Raw genomic sequence first — 18,092 nt, 5'->3', positions numbered from 1 at the left:
CTTAAGAAGGATTGATCGTGTGCAGCTCAGATTACAGGATCCTAGAATGAATTTTAGAGAAGTGTTCCATGATCTTGAATCATTAGCGACTGAACTAGCCGAAATTTCAGACAAGCTCTGTGAAGAGGCAATAGAAAAAGCAGAGTCTCTTTGTGAAAAATGGGATATGGATACAACAATACGTGCCTGGAGAATTGGCTATGGTGGTCTTTCCGCAGAAAGTGACATTTCTCGCGTTATGAAAAGCACTCTTGATCGTCTCCAACAGGAAATGTGTACACGATTTACACGATTAAGTGCCTTAATTTCAAATTTGGATTTTTACTAGACCAGGGATGGGCAAACTTTTTTGGTCAAGGGGCCAAAAATCAAGAAAAAAAATGTTTGGTGGGCCAAGTAAAAACTTCAAAATTTCAGAAAAAAAGGTGATATACAAGTTTTAATTTAAATATTTAGTGAGATGAAGGATATTGCGATTTCATTTTTAAAAGTTCCTTACATTAAGGTTGGAAGTGAGATGTGCTTATTTTAAGGAACAAGGCTAAATGTTTTGCTGTTAGTTTACTTCTGAAATGATTTTTTCTAAGGTTCATAGTTGAAAACTCTTGCTCATATATATAAGATTAAGCAAACATGCACTGATTTTCTGAGCATGAAATATTAAATTTCGGAAACTAGCTTTTGGTAATGATTTGTTAAACTTTGGAATATTTAGAAACGACTCCTTCAGATGATTGTTAGATTTTCCTCTCTTTGGACCGTAAAATGCGCAGTCTGCCAAATGGGACATGCAATTTAACTATATTAGATTCCATAAGTCAGCAGAGATGCCAACTGCTCCGGACAGTTCAAAATAATTAAAAAAGCGGTAAATTAGTACAAAGTAAATTTTGCGAATATTTAACTTCTTTTGCTACTTTCTTAAAGGGCATAGCATGACATAAGTATCATAAAATGGTGAATTATATAAGCCTACGAATTATTTAGAATTAGTGGTGGGTAAAAATTTGCTAAATTAAATTTATTAAACCAAGAATCACAATTGATAAACTACCACTTTAAAATATATATTTGCTGTCCGGAGCAAGTTGGCATCTCTGAGTCAGCTCCTCGAGGGAGACAAGCGCTAGTTGGAGCCAATCTACGGCTATTCTATAAAGAACTTTTGTTTTCAACATTTTACCAATTGAAGCTGTCTGAGATAACTATTTCCATCAATTTATGTTTTGTAGAACGAAAATAGAGAAAGCAAAAACTTCATCAGTACTTTGTTGAAAAAGGAAAAACAGAAATAGTTTTAAACATAGTCGACAAGAAAATGGATGTATATTGTTTATATTTGCCACTGATCGGCAAATAAAAATTCTATCCGCTGGCCGGATAAAATCTTCCAGAGGGCCACAGTTGGCCCGCAGGCCGTAGTTTGCCCATCCCTGTACTAGACGTTGAAAATTTATTAAACAAGGCTAATGTTGATAACGACCTTGAAAAAAAATTTTAAAAATCTGGGTGAATTTTATAATACAGATTTCAATGTAATAGAACTTTTTATCAAAATATGTGACAGCAAAATGTTACTCCGCAGTAGAAAAGAAATTAAACCTAAAACTCCATTAGAATTTCTTACTTTTATAATCAATCTCGAATGGAAAAGATGTTTTTCCAAATCTGAGAGCGACATTTCAAATACTCCTGACTATCTCAGTATCAGTTGCTAGTTGCGAACGCTCATTCAGCAAATTAAAATTAATTTTGACAGATCGCCTAAGTGACCTAGCATTTTTAAGTGTGGAAAGAGAAAAATTTTAAATGATCAATTTATATTATATTATTGATACATTTGCTGCAGCAAAAGCACGGAAAACTTAGACATAGTAATTAGTTTTATTAATGTATTATAATCATATGATTATTAAACATATGTATCTCCTTAGAGATAATAAATATTTACTTTTTTATTGTTTTAAAACTGCGTGTTTTTAAAACATTTCTTTATAAATATGTAAAATAAATAATAGGTATCTTTTGAACTAATTCTATATTTTAAAATCTAGTCTTGTTCTCTCAACTACATTTTTTGTCTCAAATTTAAAGCCTAGCTTGAATCTATGACTTTATTTATTTTACTTTATTTATTTATTAAATTGCTAGTATATTTTACATATAATATTGTATGGTTTTCGAATGGGGGCGCTAAAAGGATATTGTGCCCCGGGCGCGAGTTAAGCTCGCTACGCCACTGGGTATGTCTTCGGATCATCCTCAAGGATGTTTCCCAGACCGTCGCCAATAGTCCATTGTGCAGCTCTAGTGCGACGTAAATGAACTACAACATTTTTAAATAAAATATACAAGAATTTTTATACATATATGTGATCGATAATTTCTTGAAACTTCTGGACCTTGGATTTCCGAATCATGGCTGGCGATCCGGAATTTTTCTGGAGCACAATCATCTCTGAACCCTTAGGGTATGCTTTCCGACAGAAATGGGACAAATATTTGCCTCGTTAACACCGTCATCTTGATTTCATCAGTCAGTTCAGCACTGACATTCGTTTTATTAAATATATCTGCTGACATTTTATCTCGAGTTGAAACAATTCGCACTCCTACTGCGGCGGACTATGACGAAATAGCCGAATCGCAACATAGCGATCCAGAACTGAAATTAATTTTGAGTACAAACTAGTTATTAAAATTACAAGAAATTGTCATTCCTGACTCCTCCAAGAGACTTAACTTTTTTGTGACACAAGATCTCAAATCATTCGTCCCTACATTCCACAATCTCATCATCGTACTATTTTCAAAAACTTTCCACATATTGTCACATCCAGGCACTCGAGTTACGTCTAAACTAATCAGTTCCAAATTTGTCTATCAACAAAGACTGTGTAAAGTGGACTCGAGAATGCCTTGACTGTCAGCGATTGAAAATTAACAAGCATACTCGAAATCCGGTTGAATCAATACCCATTCCTTCGAGAAGATTCGATCATGTATAGTTGGCTCTCATGAGGCTGTTTGCGTAATCGAAAGAATTTCAATATTGTTTCATTTACATAGACTGTTATACACGATGGTTAAAAGTCTGTTCTGTAACAGACATGACATGCCACTATCACATCAGCATTTTTCACAAGCAGGATTGCCCGTTTTGGCATACCAACCTACATCCCGACTGATAGAGGAACAAATTTCGAATCATCATTGTTACACAACCTGACGAAATTGCTTGGAATTGAACGTTGCCGAAAGACAAGCTTTCACCTACAAAGCAATGGCTAGATAGAAAATTTCATGGGCTGCTCAAAGCCGTTTTGCTGTGCCATGCGATAACAGACAAGACAGATGTTCTACCAGTGGTTCTCTTCGGCTTGCGTTCTACAGTTAAAGAGAGCATCGATGCAACCCCAGCTGAACTAGTATATGGTGAAACTTTACGCTCACTCACCAAGTGATTTCTTCATTCCAAATTCAAATGATGATCCTCCACAAGAATTAGTCAGTAAATTACGACGTCTATTCTAGAACTTGTGACCTCGAGCAGCATCACACCATGAGGATCGTCAAATTTTTATACATCCTGAACTTAAAACTTGTTCTCACGTATTTGTCCGTAGGGACTCGGTTAGAAAACCTTAACAACCTCTTTATGACGGACCATTTAAAGTTATCAGAAAAAAAAAAGAAAAACATTTCACTCTCCTCATACGTGACAAAGAACAGACTATTTCTATTGATCGTCCCCAACCAGAGCTTGGAATATTTTCACCCGAACCAAACTCCTCCTTAACAGAACAGAATCTACCAAAGGATTCTCTGGACAATTTAAAGAAACCCGAACAACGGACGATCTGGCCGTCACGTTACTTTCCCTGATCGATGCGCATCAGTTCCCTGATACTGGCGGGGGAGTGTGCAGCGATAATTACGATCAAGAACATGAATTTTTCATTCGCCAGAACTATCTAAACTGTCTCTGTAGTATGACGTGCTGTGCTTTTTTATATTCACCTTCTTTTTACTTTAGTATTTTTGATGTTACTAAATTCTAAAATAATGTAAATTCTAATGATTAGTCTCCTGAACATTAACCAACCACCACACATAACTTAAAATATCGTCAGTACACATATTTTAATTTATATAAGGTTGATCCTTCAAATAATTAAAATTTGCATCATGCAAAAGTTAAGCTATTTTGTTTTTAATTTTACACACTGTACATAGTTTTATTTTAAATTTTTCACGAAATCTAGAAAATGCATATAAAGGGCACTTATTACCAAACATAATACCGTAAACCGGGGCGAGTCTACCCATTTTTTCAATTTGTCAACTTTCAAGTGGTCAAACTTTTGTAAATATTAAAGAAAAAAGGCTTTTAATAGGTGTTTCAGAATTGCTATTTATCCCTCTTTAAAGCTGTGAAATCGATTTTAGAAAATATTAACAGTTATGCTGTTACTGTATATTTTTATAGAACTGCTGACAAATCTCTCGTATGGGGCGAGTCTACCCATTCTACTAAAATGAATGTTAACATTGTAAATAATCAAATTTTACTATTAAATTGTTATTTTAGTTACTATATAGGATATTTATGAAGTAAAAATTCATAACTTAATTATATATTCCATTTTTTTATTCATAAAATAACACAAATTGAGTATTTGATCGATTATCACATTTTGATCAAAGTTTTGTTTTTATAATCATTAACATTATAAAATAAAAAAAATTTCTGATAATTGTTGATAAAAATAAATTAAAATTAATATAAATTCACAATTAAATAATTAATAAATAATAATAATTAAGGATTATTAACAAAATCGAAATTCAAACATTGGGAATCATGAAAAATCCTTTTCCCATTCTTTTGGGAGGTAATAATAATTTATAAATAATAATTTATTTAACTTGCATTAAATAAAAAAAGTTAATTTTGTAATATAAAAATTGAAAAATTAGGTAAAATGAATTTATATTTACATTTATATTTAACCTATAAATTTTCTTATTAATGATAAATTTATCAATGCAGAATTAAAATAATATACTCAAATTCATTTAAAATGACTTAATTTTAATATAAACAAAGTTCTAAATTATATTATTATGCTTTATTAAAGCTAAATACGAATGGGTAGACTCGCCCCGCGAATTCTGGCTTTTTGTTTACAACAGCAAAACTTACATTCTTTTTGTTTTTTTTTCATATAAAATTAATGTAATCTTAGTCTTAGATAAGTTTATCACTTAACCAAAGTGAAAATAGTAATAATAATAATATACTTACGGAGCACCAGCTAAAAGTTTGCTGATTTTCAATACGAATCTCTCAAAAGACGTTTGAACAGGTCGGTTAAAAAGACACCAAATAAATAAAAACGGATCAAACTACTACAGCGCCATCTTCCTTAGAGTCTGAACTAAGTCCTCAGTCGGTAAAAAATTTTTTATTTGCAATTTAAAGTAGTGAAAATTAAATAAAACTAAAATGGGTAGACTCGCTCCTGGATGGGTAGACTCGCCCCGGTTTACGGTACATACAAAAAACATACATATATTTCACTAATTATTTAAATAAAACAACTTTTTATTTCACATGCTGCTCAATGATGTGAACAAAAATTATTTTTTTATTTAAAAAAAACCACATTGCTACTTCTAAAAAATTTTTTTTCTTTTTTTTACCTTTATGAACAAATTTCTTGACTCGAAGAATAACAATTAAATCTTATTACATGAAGTACAAATATTTTTATGAGTATGAAGAAGGTAGTGTCCAAAGTACTTTTCTTTCCAAAACCTTAATTTTATACACAACTAGCAATTTTTTTACTGGTATGATTCAAGTTATGTCTAGTCAAAAGACTTTTTCGAGAAAAATACTTATTGCATATAATACAAGAGTAAGGTTTCTTACCAGCATGGATATAGCTGTGTTGAGTTGCAGCACCTTTTGTTGAAAAACTCTTATCACATACACTACAAGAATAAGGTTTTTCACCAGAATGGATAGCAGCGTGCTTAGTTAAATCACCATTTGCATAAAATTTCTTAAAACATATTTCACAGGAATAAGATTTTTGTCCAGCGTGACTAAGATTATGTCGATATAAATGACCTTTTCGAGAAAAACTTTTTTGGCATACATCACAAGAATAAGGTTTTTCCCCAGTATGAACAGTGCTATGTTCAGTTACAGCACCTTGTGTAATAAATCTTTTATTACATATGCTACACGAATAAGGTTTTTCCCCAGTATGAAGAAAGTAGTGTCTCGTTAAAGTAGACTTTCGGGGAAAACTCTTACAGCATATATCACAAGTATGAGGTTTTTCATTGGTATGAACCACACTGTGGTCATCTAAGTTACTCTTTTGTGAAAAACCTTTATTACATACAACACAAGTATAAGGTTTTTCACCAGTATGAACCCGGACATGACGATTTAGCATATATTTCAGTGAATAACTCTTATTGCATAAATTACAAGTAAAACGTGTTTTACTACTTCCACCAGAGTCATGATTAGGTAAGGAAAGTTCACATACTGAAGTGTCACTCGACATTTTATTTGAATAAAAATTTGTTTTTAAAAAAGAATAAGTTAAATTACCCTTTTTTACACAAAACACTAAATAAGTACATAAATTACTTTTAATCTTCGGAACATTTTAATGTATATAAGGTTAAGTTCCTTTCAACTATTCATAGCTATTTCTGCATGCAAGCACAATTTATCACTCAATGTTAAGCTTCAAATTACTGCTCGAGTTAAGCTTTCAACAGTCTTGACTTAAGTATAACTACAAAAATCTTTAACTAATTATGATTATTACTCATTACTGAAGACTTAAAAGTTGCTAAATTGATTTTTCAGGATCAAGTAACTGAATAGGTGATAAAAGATATGGGGAAATAATAAGCTACATATCATATTTATAGTGCGATTTTAATAATTAACTTTGAATATTGCACTTTGGTACTTGAACTACATTTTTAGCTATGAAATTTAGAGAAAACTGTTTAGTATATAAACAAGAGTTTAAAATTCAGACAACAAGAAAAACTATATTCCGCACTAAACCATAGAACAAAGACTATATTGATTCTTTTTAAAAAACAGCCAAATGTTTGAAGATAATCTTGATCATGGTGCTATCTTCTGTAAACTTTCATATTGTAGCCTAAGAGCGAGTTAGTTATAACCTAGAATAAGGAACAAGTAGGTTAATAAAAGATGCAGAGCAAACTCAATAAATATGAGAATTTAAAAGTACAGTGAGGAAAAAGAAAGATTTCAGAATAACTTTTGTTCCAATGCTCAATCAGATTTTCATAATTTAAGTGCCAATCTTAATAATTCAAAAAAGTGCTAAGCTAATTAATGATGCCAACTTCACATTTGGCAAATTTCACAATATCTCAGGAATGTTTTAAGTGAATGAAAAAAATTTTTACACTCAGATATAAAATTCACTTATTCATAAATATATGTAAATAATAACTTTTAATAAGTATTTATTATTTTTGCAATTTAATTTATTTAAGAGTCAAAGAAAGATTTTTCATTTCAATCTATGGAATTAAAATACTAGATCCAATACTTTAAGAAAATTGGTCAAATTATTTTTCAGAAATAAAACTGAAATATGAATCTTTTTTGATTTGTTATAACTCAAACATTATTTGACTGATTTTGTAAAAAGATTTTAGATTTTGTCATTTAAAATTCAGTAAATAACATTCCATTTTGCTCGTGCTTCAATCTTTTATTACTTTCTGTCCTACAAACCCACATGAATAGCTTCAACAGCATTTCGGCCTCTCTCAATTAATATTGGTAATAGGCAAAAAAATGAAATAATAAATTTCGTAAGATTGACGAGGCAAGTCATTAAAATCATAACCAATCTTTCGCAACCAAACACACACACAATAAAGAAACTCAACCTATCCTTAATTTTTTACAATTTAACTAGTCTTAAACTAAAAATCAATGCTGCTATTACATAAAGCCGTTTACTTTCTATTCTATCCAGACTCTTGATATTTTTAAATGACCTATTTTATTTTTAAAATTCAACAAAAAAGACACGTTAAGTTCAATGAGAAACGCCATGTTACAGTTCAGTTTCAATTTACTGTTGGAATGCTTTGGAAGAGGTGTCATTGACTAACCCTGTCTATAGGGACATACTATACATATTGTGCCCCCCCCCAAATGTTGACTAAATTAATAGTGAGCAATAATTAATTAGCATATTTTAAGTCAGCCTTTTGAATCATTAAGATTGGTATTTAATTTGTAAAAATCAATGGAACAAAAATTAATCAGACTGGTAATTTTTTTTTTTTTGCTAAGTCATAAGAAATGTTCATATTGTTTTTTCCAATTTTCACTAATTGGAAGACTCATATCACGTGTCTGTGTTTGAATGTTGAAACTCTTTATTTAGAAGTGAATTTTTTTATTATAACAATTTGTCTTTTACCTATTAAATAATTAATACTTTTTAACTTTTGTAATACATGATATGGTAACAGTAATATCAAAATTTGTGCTGAATTGGGTGTATAATGGCCTTTAAGTCATGATCAGCTCTTCGACGTAAAACACCAATCTTTCACATGACATGCATCATAAACTAATTTAAACAGTTAAAAACTTATAAGTAACTGCTGAGGAAAAGAAAAACTATGAAAATGAAAATTTCTGCAGTTTTATAGTATAACATTTAAATTACATTAAAATGAATATAGAATTAAAATTAATTTTTTTAAGTATAAATTTCATTTCGAATTGAATTACTACTTCAATCCTGTCATTTATATAGAATTAGTACAAAACTATTTCAGGTGACATTACATAAATTCTGGCAATATTGATAGTATTGTTGGTTAATTTAATTAGCAATATTATAAATTTAGAAAAAAAAAATATTTAAAAATATTTTGATTCTAAAAATTGATACAATGATTCTAAAAATTTCTTGTATACAATATAAGTTAACGAAATAAAAAGTTCAAAAAATTAATGATTGTTATAAACTATGCACACTGAATATTTGTTAAGCATTTTTTAAAAAATTTTATCAAGTCAACTCTATCTGGGCTATTCTCTAAAAAGTATGTTATTTGATATTGATAAGATTTTCTCTCTTTTTTTTTTTATGAAACTACTAAAATCTTCTAACCACACTTTTTAAAAGCATTCAAATTAGTATATCATAAATATTACATGTAATTTGAATATGTGAAATGTCATCTCTGCTTCTGTTAAAATAAATTTTCAATTTAATTATTAAGCATGTTAAAAATACATTGTGTTAAATATTTTCTGTTGCAAAATGAAATTTTTTTTAAAGATATTAGAAAACTGCAAATATTATTAAATCATTCATTTAAAGATCACATATTAAATATAATAGGAATGAATAGTTTGCACGACCCTTTATCCTTCACATGAAGGTGAAATATGATAAATTTTTAGACTAAAAGTTGAACATTAAAATTACTTTATTTAAAGGGGAAAATGTTTTTTTAGTCTTAACTGTCAGTAATTTTATAAGTATTTTACTTTATTATATATAAATTTATGTTTCTAATTAATAATCTTTTTAGCTCAGTGCTATGCCTCTTTCAAATTTTTTAAAACTCTTATGCCCTTTAAGAACTTACAAAATTTTTAATATTCAAAACTGAAATAATGACAGAAGAAACATTAATAAGTTGTAGTAAGAACTTATTTCCAGGAAATTATTCAGCAAACACAGTAAGTAAATTTTCAAAACACATAATGAAAAATTGAAATTAAAAAAAAATAATAAAAAAATGGGATGTATAAAATAATTTTAATGATCTTTGATATTAATAAAATAAGTACTGAATATTTAAACTTAGTAAGATCGTTGTGCTTGCTGAAAAAAATATTTTATGTCAGGTTCAAGTCTTGTTAAGTTTCTGCTTTTATTACATCTAGCTGAACTTTCAAGCAGCAAATAATTTATGGCACTGAATCCCCATTCAACTAAATAGGAAGATGAAAGTAATAATAATAATTCCTCTTTCTTACTCATTTGGATTGGATATAGCATTGCTTTTCAAACATTTAGCAATTAAATTGATAATTTCGACCCTTTGTAGTTGGTGCCTATACTAAGAAAGTATCCATTCAATTACTTATTTGTTTATAAATTTGTAAGAATCTTCATTCATAGATGGCAATTTGTAGGGTTGTTCAGAAATTTTTTTCATAGTAGTAAAAACATTTATACTCTAAGGAATAAATTTTAAAAGTTAAAAATCTTAAAAAATATATATATATATTTTATTTACCATGGCACTTCCATTAAGTTCATTACATTACATTAAGTACAATTACATTAGTACTTAGTAGGCAATTACATTAAGTACTGGCAAAGTAGCTTAATTTTTAGAAAATTCTTAACAGTTTAAGTATTATTACATTACCTCTTTTTAAAATTTTTTACAACAGCCATACAAGTTTGCAGTTATGATCACTTCTTTCAATTTACATATTTAATGATTACTAACACAAATTTAAACTGTTTGCATTAACAAGTTTTATTTTTCTGTAGGAACATTAACTTACAATGAATTAGTAATCTTTTCTAACATTACTGGTCCATTGTAACCCAATTGAAGTCCATTGAAGAGCAGTTAGCAAATGCACATGTAACATTCTTACAGTTCAAAAAGTACTAATATGTTTTGGAATGTGCAAGATTTAAAAACTTTACAAAATTGTGTATAGTAAAAAAAAAAATTTAAAATCTTTCCTCAAAAAATCTCAATTTTTATTTTTAAAAAAAGTAACTTATAACAATTTTTCATTAAGCTTTTAATTTAAAATAACAGTTACATGACTTATTATTCTTTAATACTTCCATACAACCAATACAAGGAGGATGAAAAAGGAAAGATAACATGCCAAATTAAATCACTTGTTTTATAGAAAAAAACATAAGAGTTTTAAGTGATTCAGTAAATAAATGCTGCATAAGGCTTATAAATTTTTAAAATCAATGATTTCTTTTACAAAAAATCATTTAATTGAAATCAATGAGCCCTGATCCATACATAAATAACATGATTGAGATTTATTATTTTTTAAAAGTAGAGTTAAATGAAAAAATTCTAAAACATAAAATCTAATGAAATTATATAATTACAATATGATAACAGGTCTGTTCTGATGTCACCAAGCCAAACAGCTGATTGTACCAAATTGAGGGACAAGTCTTATCAGAGGTGCCTAAAATGTAGAAGAGCCGAATTATCATTTGTTTATATATCAATGACTAATTAAAATGGTAGTAATGAGAGACCGAATAAAAATATGTAAGCAATGAGCACTTTTAAATTCGTAATTTATTATTCTGGTTTCTTAGAAATACGAAAAACAGTATAATAGTTTTACACCTACTTTTATATTATTGAGATCTGATTACTGAAAATTCTCTCAAGAATTAAAAATAGCATTAAATAAAATATATTTTATGACTAATTTAATTTTGTATTTACTGTTACGTATAATTTAATTCTTTTAGTGATTTTAACAAAAAAGAAATCATTGAGATATACCAGTAAGTTGATCTATAGAGGTTTAAAGCTTTAGTTTAACCTTTAAATGGTTAGTTGAACATTTATCCTGAGATGTATCAGTAATATAATGATATGTATCTGCTAACCACTTTTAGTACACGTTTACCACTAGAAAATTTCACATCCTGTATTCCTCAAAGTAAAATAAATAAAAACAAAAAAACTGTGAGCATCAAGCTTTTATTTATGTGAATAATTTTTTTACACATTCTACGGGAAAAAATGGTCTTTTAGTGATAGAAAAAAGATGATACTTTTTATTGAAAACTTTATTTTTACTTTTTATACAACTATACACTTTTCTCACCAGTATGTACAAAGTTGTGTCGATTAAAATATTTTCATAAATAAACCTTTATTACAAATTATATATTATAGTAAGATGAATCAGTTTGAACAAGTTTGTGCCAATTAAAAGCAATTTCATGCAATGAGTAATTATATCTTTCACTATAATAGTCTTTATGTCTACATATGAACAAACTTATATTCAGTTAAATTAATACAGTGGATTTTTTTAGCAAAAAGTGAATGAATAAAAATCCAAACAACTTCTTGAATTAAAACATAATCTTCAAAACCTAATTTTATTTTAATATTAAAAATATATATTTCCTAATCATAAAGTATGTACAAAATTAAAAGGTAAATATTTTAATATGGCATAATAAAAAATTTGTGGGCTGATTTTAGATACTAAATATTAGGATATCTTTACAAATTTCACTGTGTAGTAACTTAAACACCTATCAGTTAAAAATACTGCAATATATTTAGGTAAGGTGAACGACATTTTAATAAATAAAATAAAAATATGCTGTGACAGAGATGAAGAAAAAAATTGACATGAGTAAGTAAAAAATGTGATCAATTTCTCTGAAATTTTGCTTAATTATGAGTCAGAATTTTTAGTTAAGCAAAACAAGATTTAATTTTAAAATATGAAATGATCAAATTTGAAGAAAATACTTTTTCTAAATAATATTTACGAACATGACAGACAGACATGACATGAGTGAAATTCTAAGTGCATTTGCCTATCTTTTACTATAAATGAAAATATTAAATTTTTATTATGCAAAAAAAGTTGCAAATGGTATCTTTTATGGAGGAAATGTCAAAAAAAAGTACTTAAAATTTTTAATATTCTCAAGAATTTATTAATGTTTGGGCTTCAGCAGTTTTGATTGTTCTTTCTATTTTATGCCAGAAACCTGAACATGATGTTTAAATCACTTTAACTTATTTTAAGTCAGTTAGTACTAAATACTTAATCTAATATTATTCATTTTCTATTTTCGTAGTCAGTCCATGAAATCCTTTATTTTCATAAATAACAACAATGAAATATTCCTTCTGTGGCTTTGGAATATTTATCCTCCATAGCTGTTGTTAGAAGTATAGTCCCTATATCCTGTTCTAAAGTTGAATAGGGTGCATTTTTCACACTTTAAAACATAATACCAGGCGAACAAGGCCATAAGTAATGTGCCTTTTTTATCATTCCTCTTATCTCATTAATATGCATTATCCATTTATTAACTAGATGTAAATTTCATTACTTAATAATTTCTCCTTGAACTCTGCTAAGATATCGATCCCAGAGCAGTCCTTAAATTGTTTTTTAATATAAAGGTATAAAAGTAATATACTAAAGCTTCTAAAAGTAATTGACTTTTAATGGTATCTGGCCCTATAAATGTTGTAGTATTACATAGATTTTAAATGTTTTATTTTTTTATTGGGTAACATGTTCTGAATAATAAATAATAATAATGAATAATAAATAATAATTTCAATAATTTATCTAGTGCAATTTCTTTACATTAATTTTATCAAAATTTAAATGCCCATCTCATATAATCTGGAAATATTCACTTGTTCATTCTTAACTTTTGTTAATACTCTGCTAGGCTTGCAAAATTTGTTTGCAATCATAAGCAGATCATATAACAAGGTTTAATGTTCAGATTGAGAAGTTAACTAATGCTGTAAGATTCATTGTTATCAATAGCAAAAAAAATATTAACTAAATTATGCCTTGGAAACAAATGTGACAGTAATGATAAATGTGAAACACATGACAAAATTACTCTATTATTAACTATCTGAGGTTATCATAAAAATTTGCATAGTTTTCATTCATATTTTAAATACATTTTTTCAAATTCCGTGAGTTAATGTTTGATACAAAAAAGAATTGAAAGATATAATACAGAACTTAATAGAATATCAGAAGTTAAAATTTTGAATATGAGACTTCTGACTTTTCTTTTCAAAGACAGCTTAACATAATTAATCATAAAAATATAACAACATTAATATAATGTTTTTTATTATTTCATGAAATTCTGATTTTTTTTTCAACCAAAGCCAAACTTCTTGACAAGAAAAAAAAAAAACTTTTTTTTAAATTTAAAAAATTGTTTTTGTGTCTGTTTTTCATGAAATTGCAATGAATATCTATTTCATTTTAAATAAATTTGACCCAGCATTTGCATGTATTATGTATTAATAGAAAAAAAAATTCTGCAGTAAATTATTTTTCAAATGCATTGTTATGATTCATTTTTAACACTATTTCAATTAAAATTATATTTATAAAATTAACTAATTATAAAAGTTCTTACAAATTTTTATTAAAAGATCTTATTCTTCAATGAATTTGTTAAATTGGAGTCCTAATGTATTTAAGAAAATCCTCATTACATCTAACTAAGGTTTTTTGCTGGTATGTTGAAGGTTATGTTTGATAAAAGCACTATTTTTTCTAAAACCCTTATTACAAATACTACAAGCCAATTTTTTTCTATTATGGGTCAAGTTGTGTTGAATTAATTCACCTTTTCGTAAAAAATCTTTATTGCACACCTTGCAAGAATAAGGTTTTTCCCCGATATGAATTAGGTTGTGATGAGCAACAGCACTGCTTGATGAAAAACCTTTATGACACACATCACAAGAATAAGGATTTTTATCAGAATGGATAGCAGTATGCCTAATTAATTCACTGTTTGTAGAAAAACTCTTATTACATATACTACAGGAATAACATTTTTGGTTGTGACTTAAGCTGTGTCTATGAAAATTACTTCTCTGAGAAAATTTCTTCTGACATACAATACAAGAATAGGGCTTTTCACCAGTGTGAACAGTATTGTGCCCAGCTAAAGCATCTTTTGTAGAAAAAGACTTATTACATACACTACAAGAATAAGGTTTTTCACCAGTATGAGTAAAAGAGTGTCTCATTAAAGAAGCCTTTTGAGAAAAACTCCTGTGACATATATTACAAGAATGAGATTTTTCACCAGTGTGGATCACACTGTGGGCAATTAGATTACTTTTTTGATAAAAATTTTTATTACATACAACACAACAATAAAGTTTTTCACCTGTATGTTTTTGCATGTGACGCTTTAACAGACATGGCTTTGAATAACTCCTATCACACACATTACAAGCAAAAGCACGTTTATTAGTATGTAAGTCAGGAGCGGTTATAGAAAATTTATACTCTGAAGTGTTAATAGACATGGTACTAGAATTAAAAGAGTGAGAATAAGATGGATTGAGTAATATAAGAGAATAAGCTCAAGTAATTAACTCTTTTTTAAATGAAATATCAACAATAAAAAGGATTTTAAACACTTCCCAAAACCAAATATATTTTTAATGGTAATTTTTTTCAATTCAAATATTTTTTAGGTATTTTTGCAGGCAAGCGTTATTTATCACAATATGTTATGTTTTAAATTATTGTTGTTACTAAGCAATCTGCTAATTCTTGATTTAAGTTTTATTTATTCAAGAATATAAAGCAGGGATTTTTGCAAGTTAAATTATATCACAATGCATGAAAAACACAATAATAAATGTTAGAAATTTAACAGTGAAAATAAACACACAAGAAATTCCTCAATGCTAGTAATAAATTTTAAAAAAAAAAAAATTTAAAATAAAAATCAACAAATTTTCAACTCTTTACATTAATATTAAATATAAAAGCTGACAAACAAAATTTTTATAATAAGTAGCAAACTGGATAAGTGATAAAAATAGAGTGAATAAGACAGATTTCACATTTATAATGCAATATCAAAAACAAATTTTGAAAGAATGAAGACTGCATTCTTGAGTGATCATCTTCAGCTATAATAGATTTAGTCAAACCTTCTTTACAAGTCTAACAAGTGTTCAAATTTTAAAATTCAGATATCAAAGAAAAAATTAATGTCTTCATTAAGTCACAGAACAATGAATGAATTGATTGTCTTTTAAAAACAGTCAAAAGTTAAAGGTTTACTAATAAGGAGATAAGCTGATCATGGTGAAATAAGTATTTGAATATCTCCTATTACCTTTTATATTGTAGTCAAAAAGTGTGTAGATTTTCACCTAGAAAAGAAAAATAAATTATGTAACATAAACTTAATAAAAATACAAACAAAAATCAAAATGTAATCAAGGTAAAAAAAATAATTTCACTTTACTGCATTAGAGAAATTTGTAATCAAAGAGATTCAACGCATAAGATAAAAAAAAAAAAAAAATTACCAGAAAAAAAAAATTGGTTTTAGTATCTAAGAGGAATTAAATTTTTTTATTAAATAATAGCTTAATATGCAAAAGTGTGAAAGAAACAATATCAGTTTGTCACAGAATTTGGTTTTTGATGACAAAAACTTGGGGCAAGTTTCTTTTTTGACATAAGGGACATTTTATTACATAATAAATCATAAACAATGCTTGCGTCATTTACTATTACAATTATTATTTATATTATATATCATGCATAAAAAATATTGTCGAAATTATTGAAACTATTAATTGGTCTTTCTAATGGTAATCTTAATACTTAAAGACCCATATTTTAACTATTCAGTCTATATAAAAAGTAATAACTATGAGTCATTAATTATTATCAATTCTAAAAATTAATTTTAATTCTCTTATGTTATAATTTAGGTGATTTCTAAAAAAAATTAAAAGTGTAAGTAAAATTAGAGAGTTCGTCTGATCTCAAAGTATAATTTGTTTTATTGATTTTCAATATTTGTAGTTATTAACTATATTCAGGGAAGCAGAATATGTCTGACTGCACAAACAAGGCTTTTGAGGAAATTCAGACAGCCATGGGAAAATTTTTAGTCAAAAAAGTTCCCACAAAATTCTTTCATTAAAAAATTCATCATTTTACAAAACTATTAAATGATGAATGCTTGTTCATTTGACTTTACATGAATTGTATAAAATCAAATTAATTTTTTTTTCATATACCTGAGCTTAATTTTCCAAAAATATTTTTAAATAATATTTTTGGGAAAATTCTGATCTTAAAAGAAATTTTATTCATAGGGAATACAAGGCTCTGAGAATTTTCTCCACTCGTGCTTATATGTACATGAATATTTCTAATCAGTTCACTGATTAGGGAACTAATTAAAAAATATAAATGTTTGTTTAAATGAGTTAATAACTCAATCAATTCAAGACTTTAATTAAATTACTATTAATATTTAGTACAGTTATTAGAATAAATTTCCTAGTTACATATTATTTTAGGTTAGTTACTAGTTATAATAGCTTTAGTACGTTTACTTTCTAGACTATGCAGCTCAGCATCAATCGAAAAAATAGTTTCAAATTTTGGTCTCATTCATACAAAACTGAAAAATAAACTTAAAGTACAGAGGACTATCCATTTTATATTGAACTATAGCAATAGTGGCTAAAAACAATTTATTAAAAAAAAGTTTAAAAACTTTTTGTTTGACACTATGTTTTTGAATAGATGCACATTATAATTTTAAGTTACAGTTTCAGCATAATTTATTTTAAAACAGGGTTGACACTCTGGCACCTACTTTTTTCATACAGGAATCATAATTTAAATCACTTGATTCTATTGAAAAAAATAATGATTTAATCAACAGATAATTTTTTATAAGGAAATTGTTGAAAATATCCTTTAATATAATTTTTAAATATACTCAAAAGATGGTGATTTTTTTTTCAAAGTTTGATTTAATTGATTCTGTTATTATAAGAAACATTTATTTTTCTAGTTATGTATACATAGAAATAAAAATTTTCGGACTCAATAAAAAATAATTAAAATACACTGTTAATATGATGAAACTATGTAAACAACAAAATTTCTGTCAGCTGTCACAAATAAAATAATGCTCTAAAATCAGATCACAAAATATATTACATTTATATTAAATATTACATTGAATTTAAAGCTAATCAGAAAATGAATTCAATTTACAAAAGCAAAAAAGAAACAAAGAAGTAAATAAACTATTAAAACATTAAATCAAAATGGAAAAGTGCCTAAAGCAGCTAAAAACAAATTTGCATTATTTAATTTAGAAATTTAAAAACTAACCATTACGGGAACAGGGCCAGAAACTCCTTAAAAATTAGGTAATAAATCTAAA

At 27.3% G+C, this 18,092-nt stretch overlaps 1 protein-coding gene across 1 annotated transcript; it reads right to left on the bottom strand.

The window, feature by feature from the left end:
- Positions 1-5,605: 5,605 nt before the first annotated feature.
- Positions 5,606-18,061, bottom strand: LOC107451297 (uncharacterized). Its single transcript, XM_087169201.1, has 4 exons — positions 18,041-18,061; positions 16,008-16,044; positions 11,214-11,296; positions 5,606-7,227 (listed from the first exon to the last, which is right to left on the bottom strand). Exons 1-4 carry the CDS (start codon positions 18,041-18,043, stop codon positions 7,177-7,179), a joined length of 174 nt encoding a protein of 57 aa, XP_087025327.1. The 5' UTR covers positions 18,044-18,061; the 3' UTR covers positions 5,606-7,176.
- Positions 18,062-18,092: the final 31 nt, after the last annotated feature.

Source organism: Parasteatoda tepidariorum, chromosome 8, assembly GCF_982258835.1.
Source record: "Parasteatoda tepidariorum strain Cologne lab strain chromosome 8, Ptep-v5.0, whole genome shotgun sequence".
Taxonomy (NCBI): Eukaryota; Metazoa; Arthropoda; class Arachnida; order Araneae; family Theridiidae; genus Parasteatoda; species Parasteatoda tepidariorum.
This window is presented reverse-complemented; position numbering and strand designations above follow the sequence as displayed.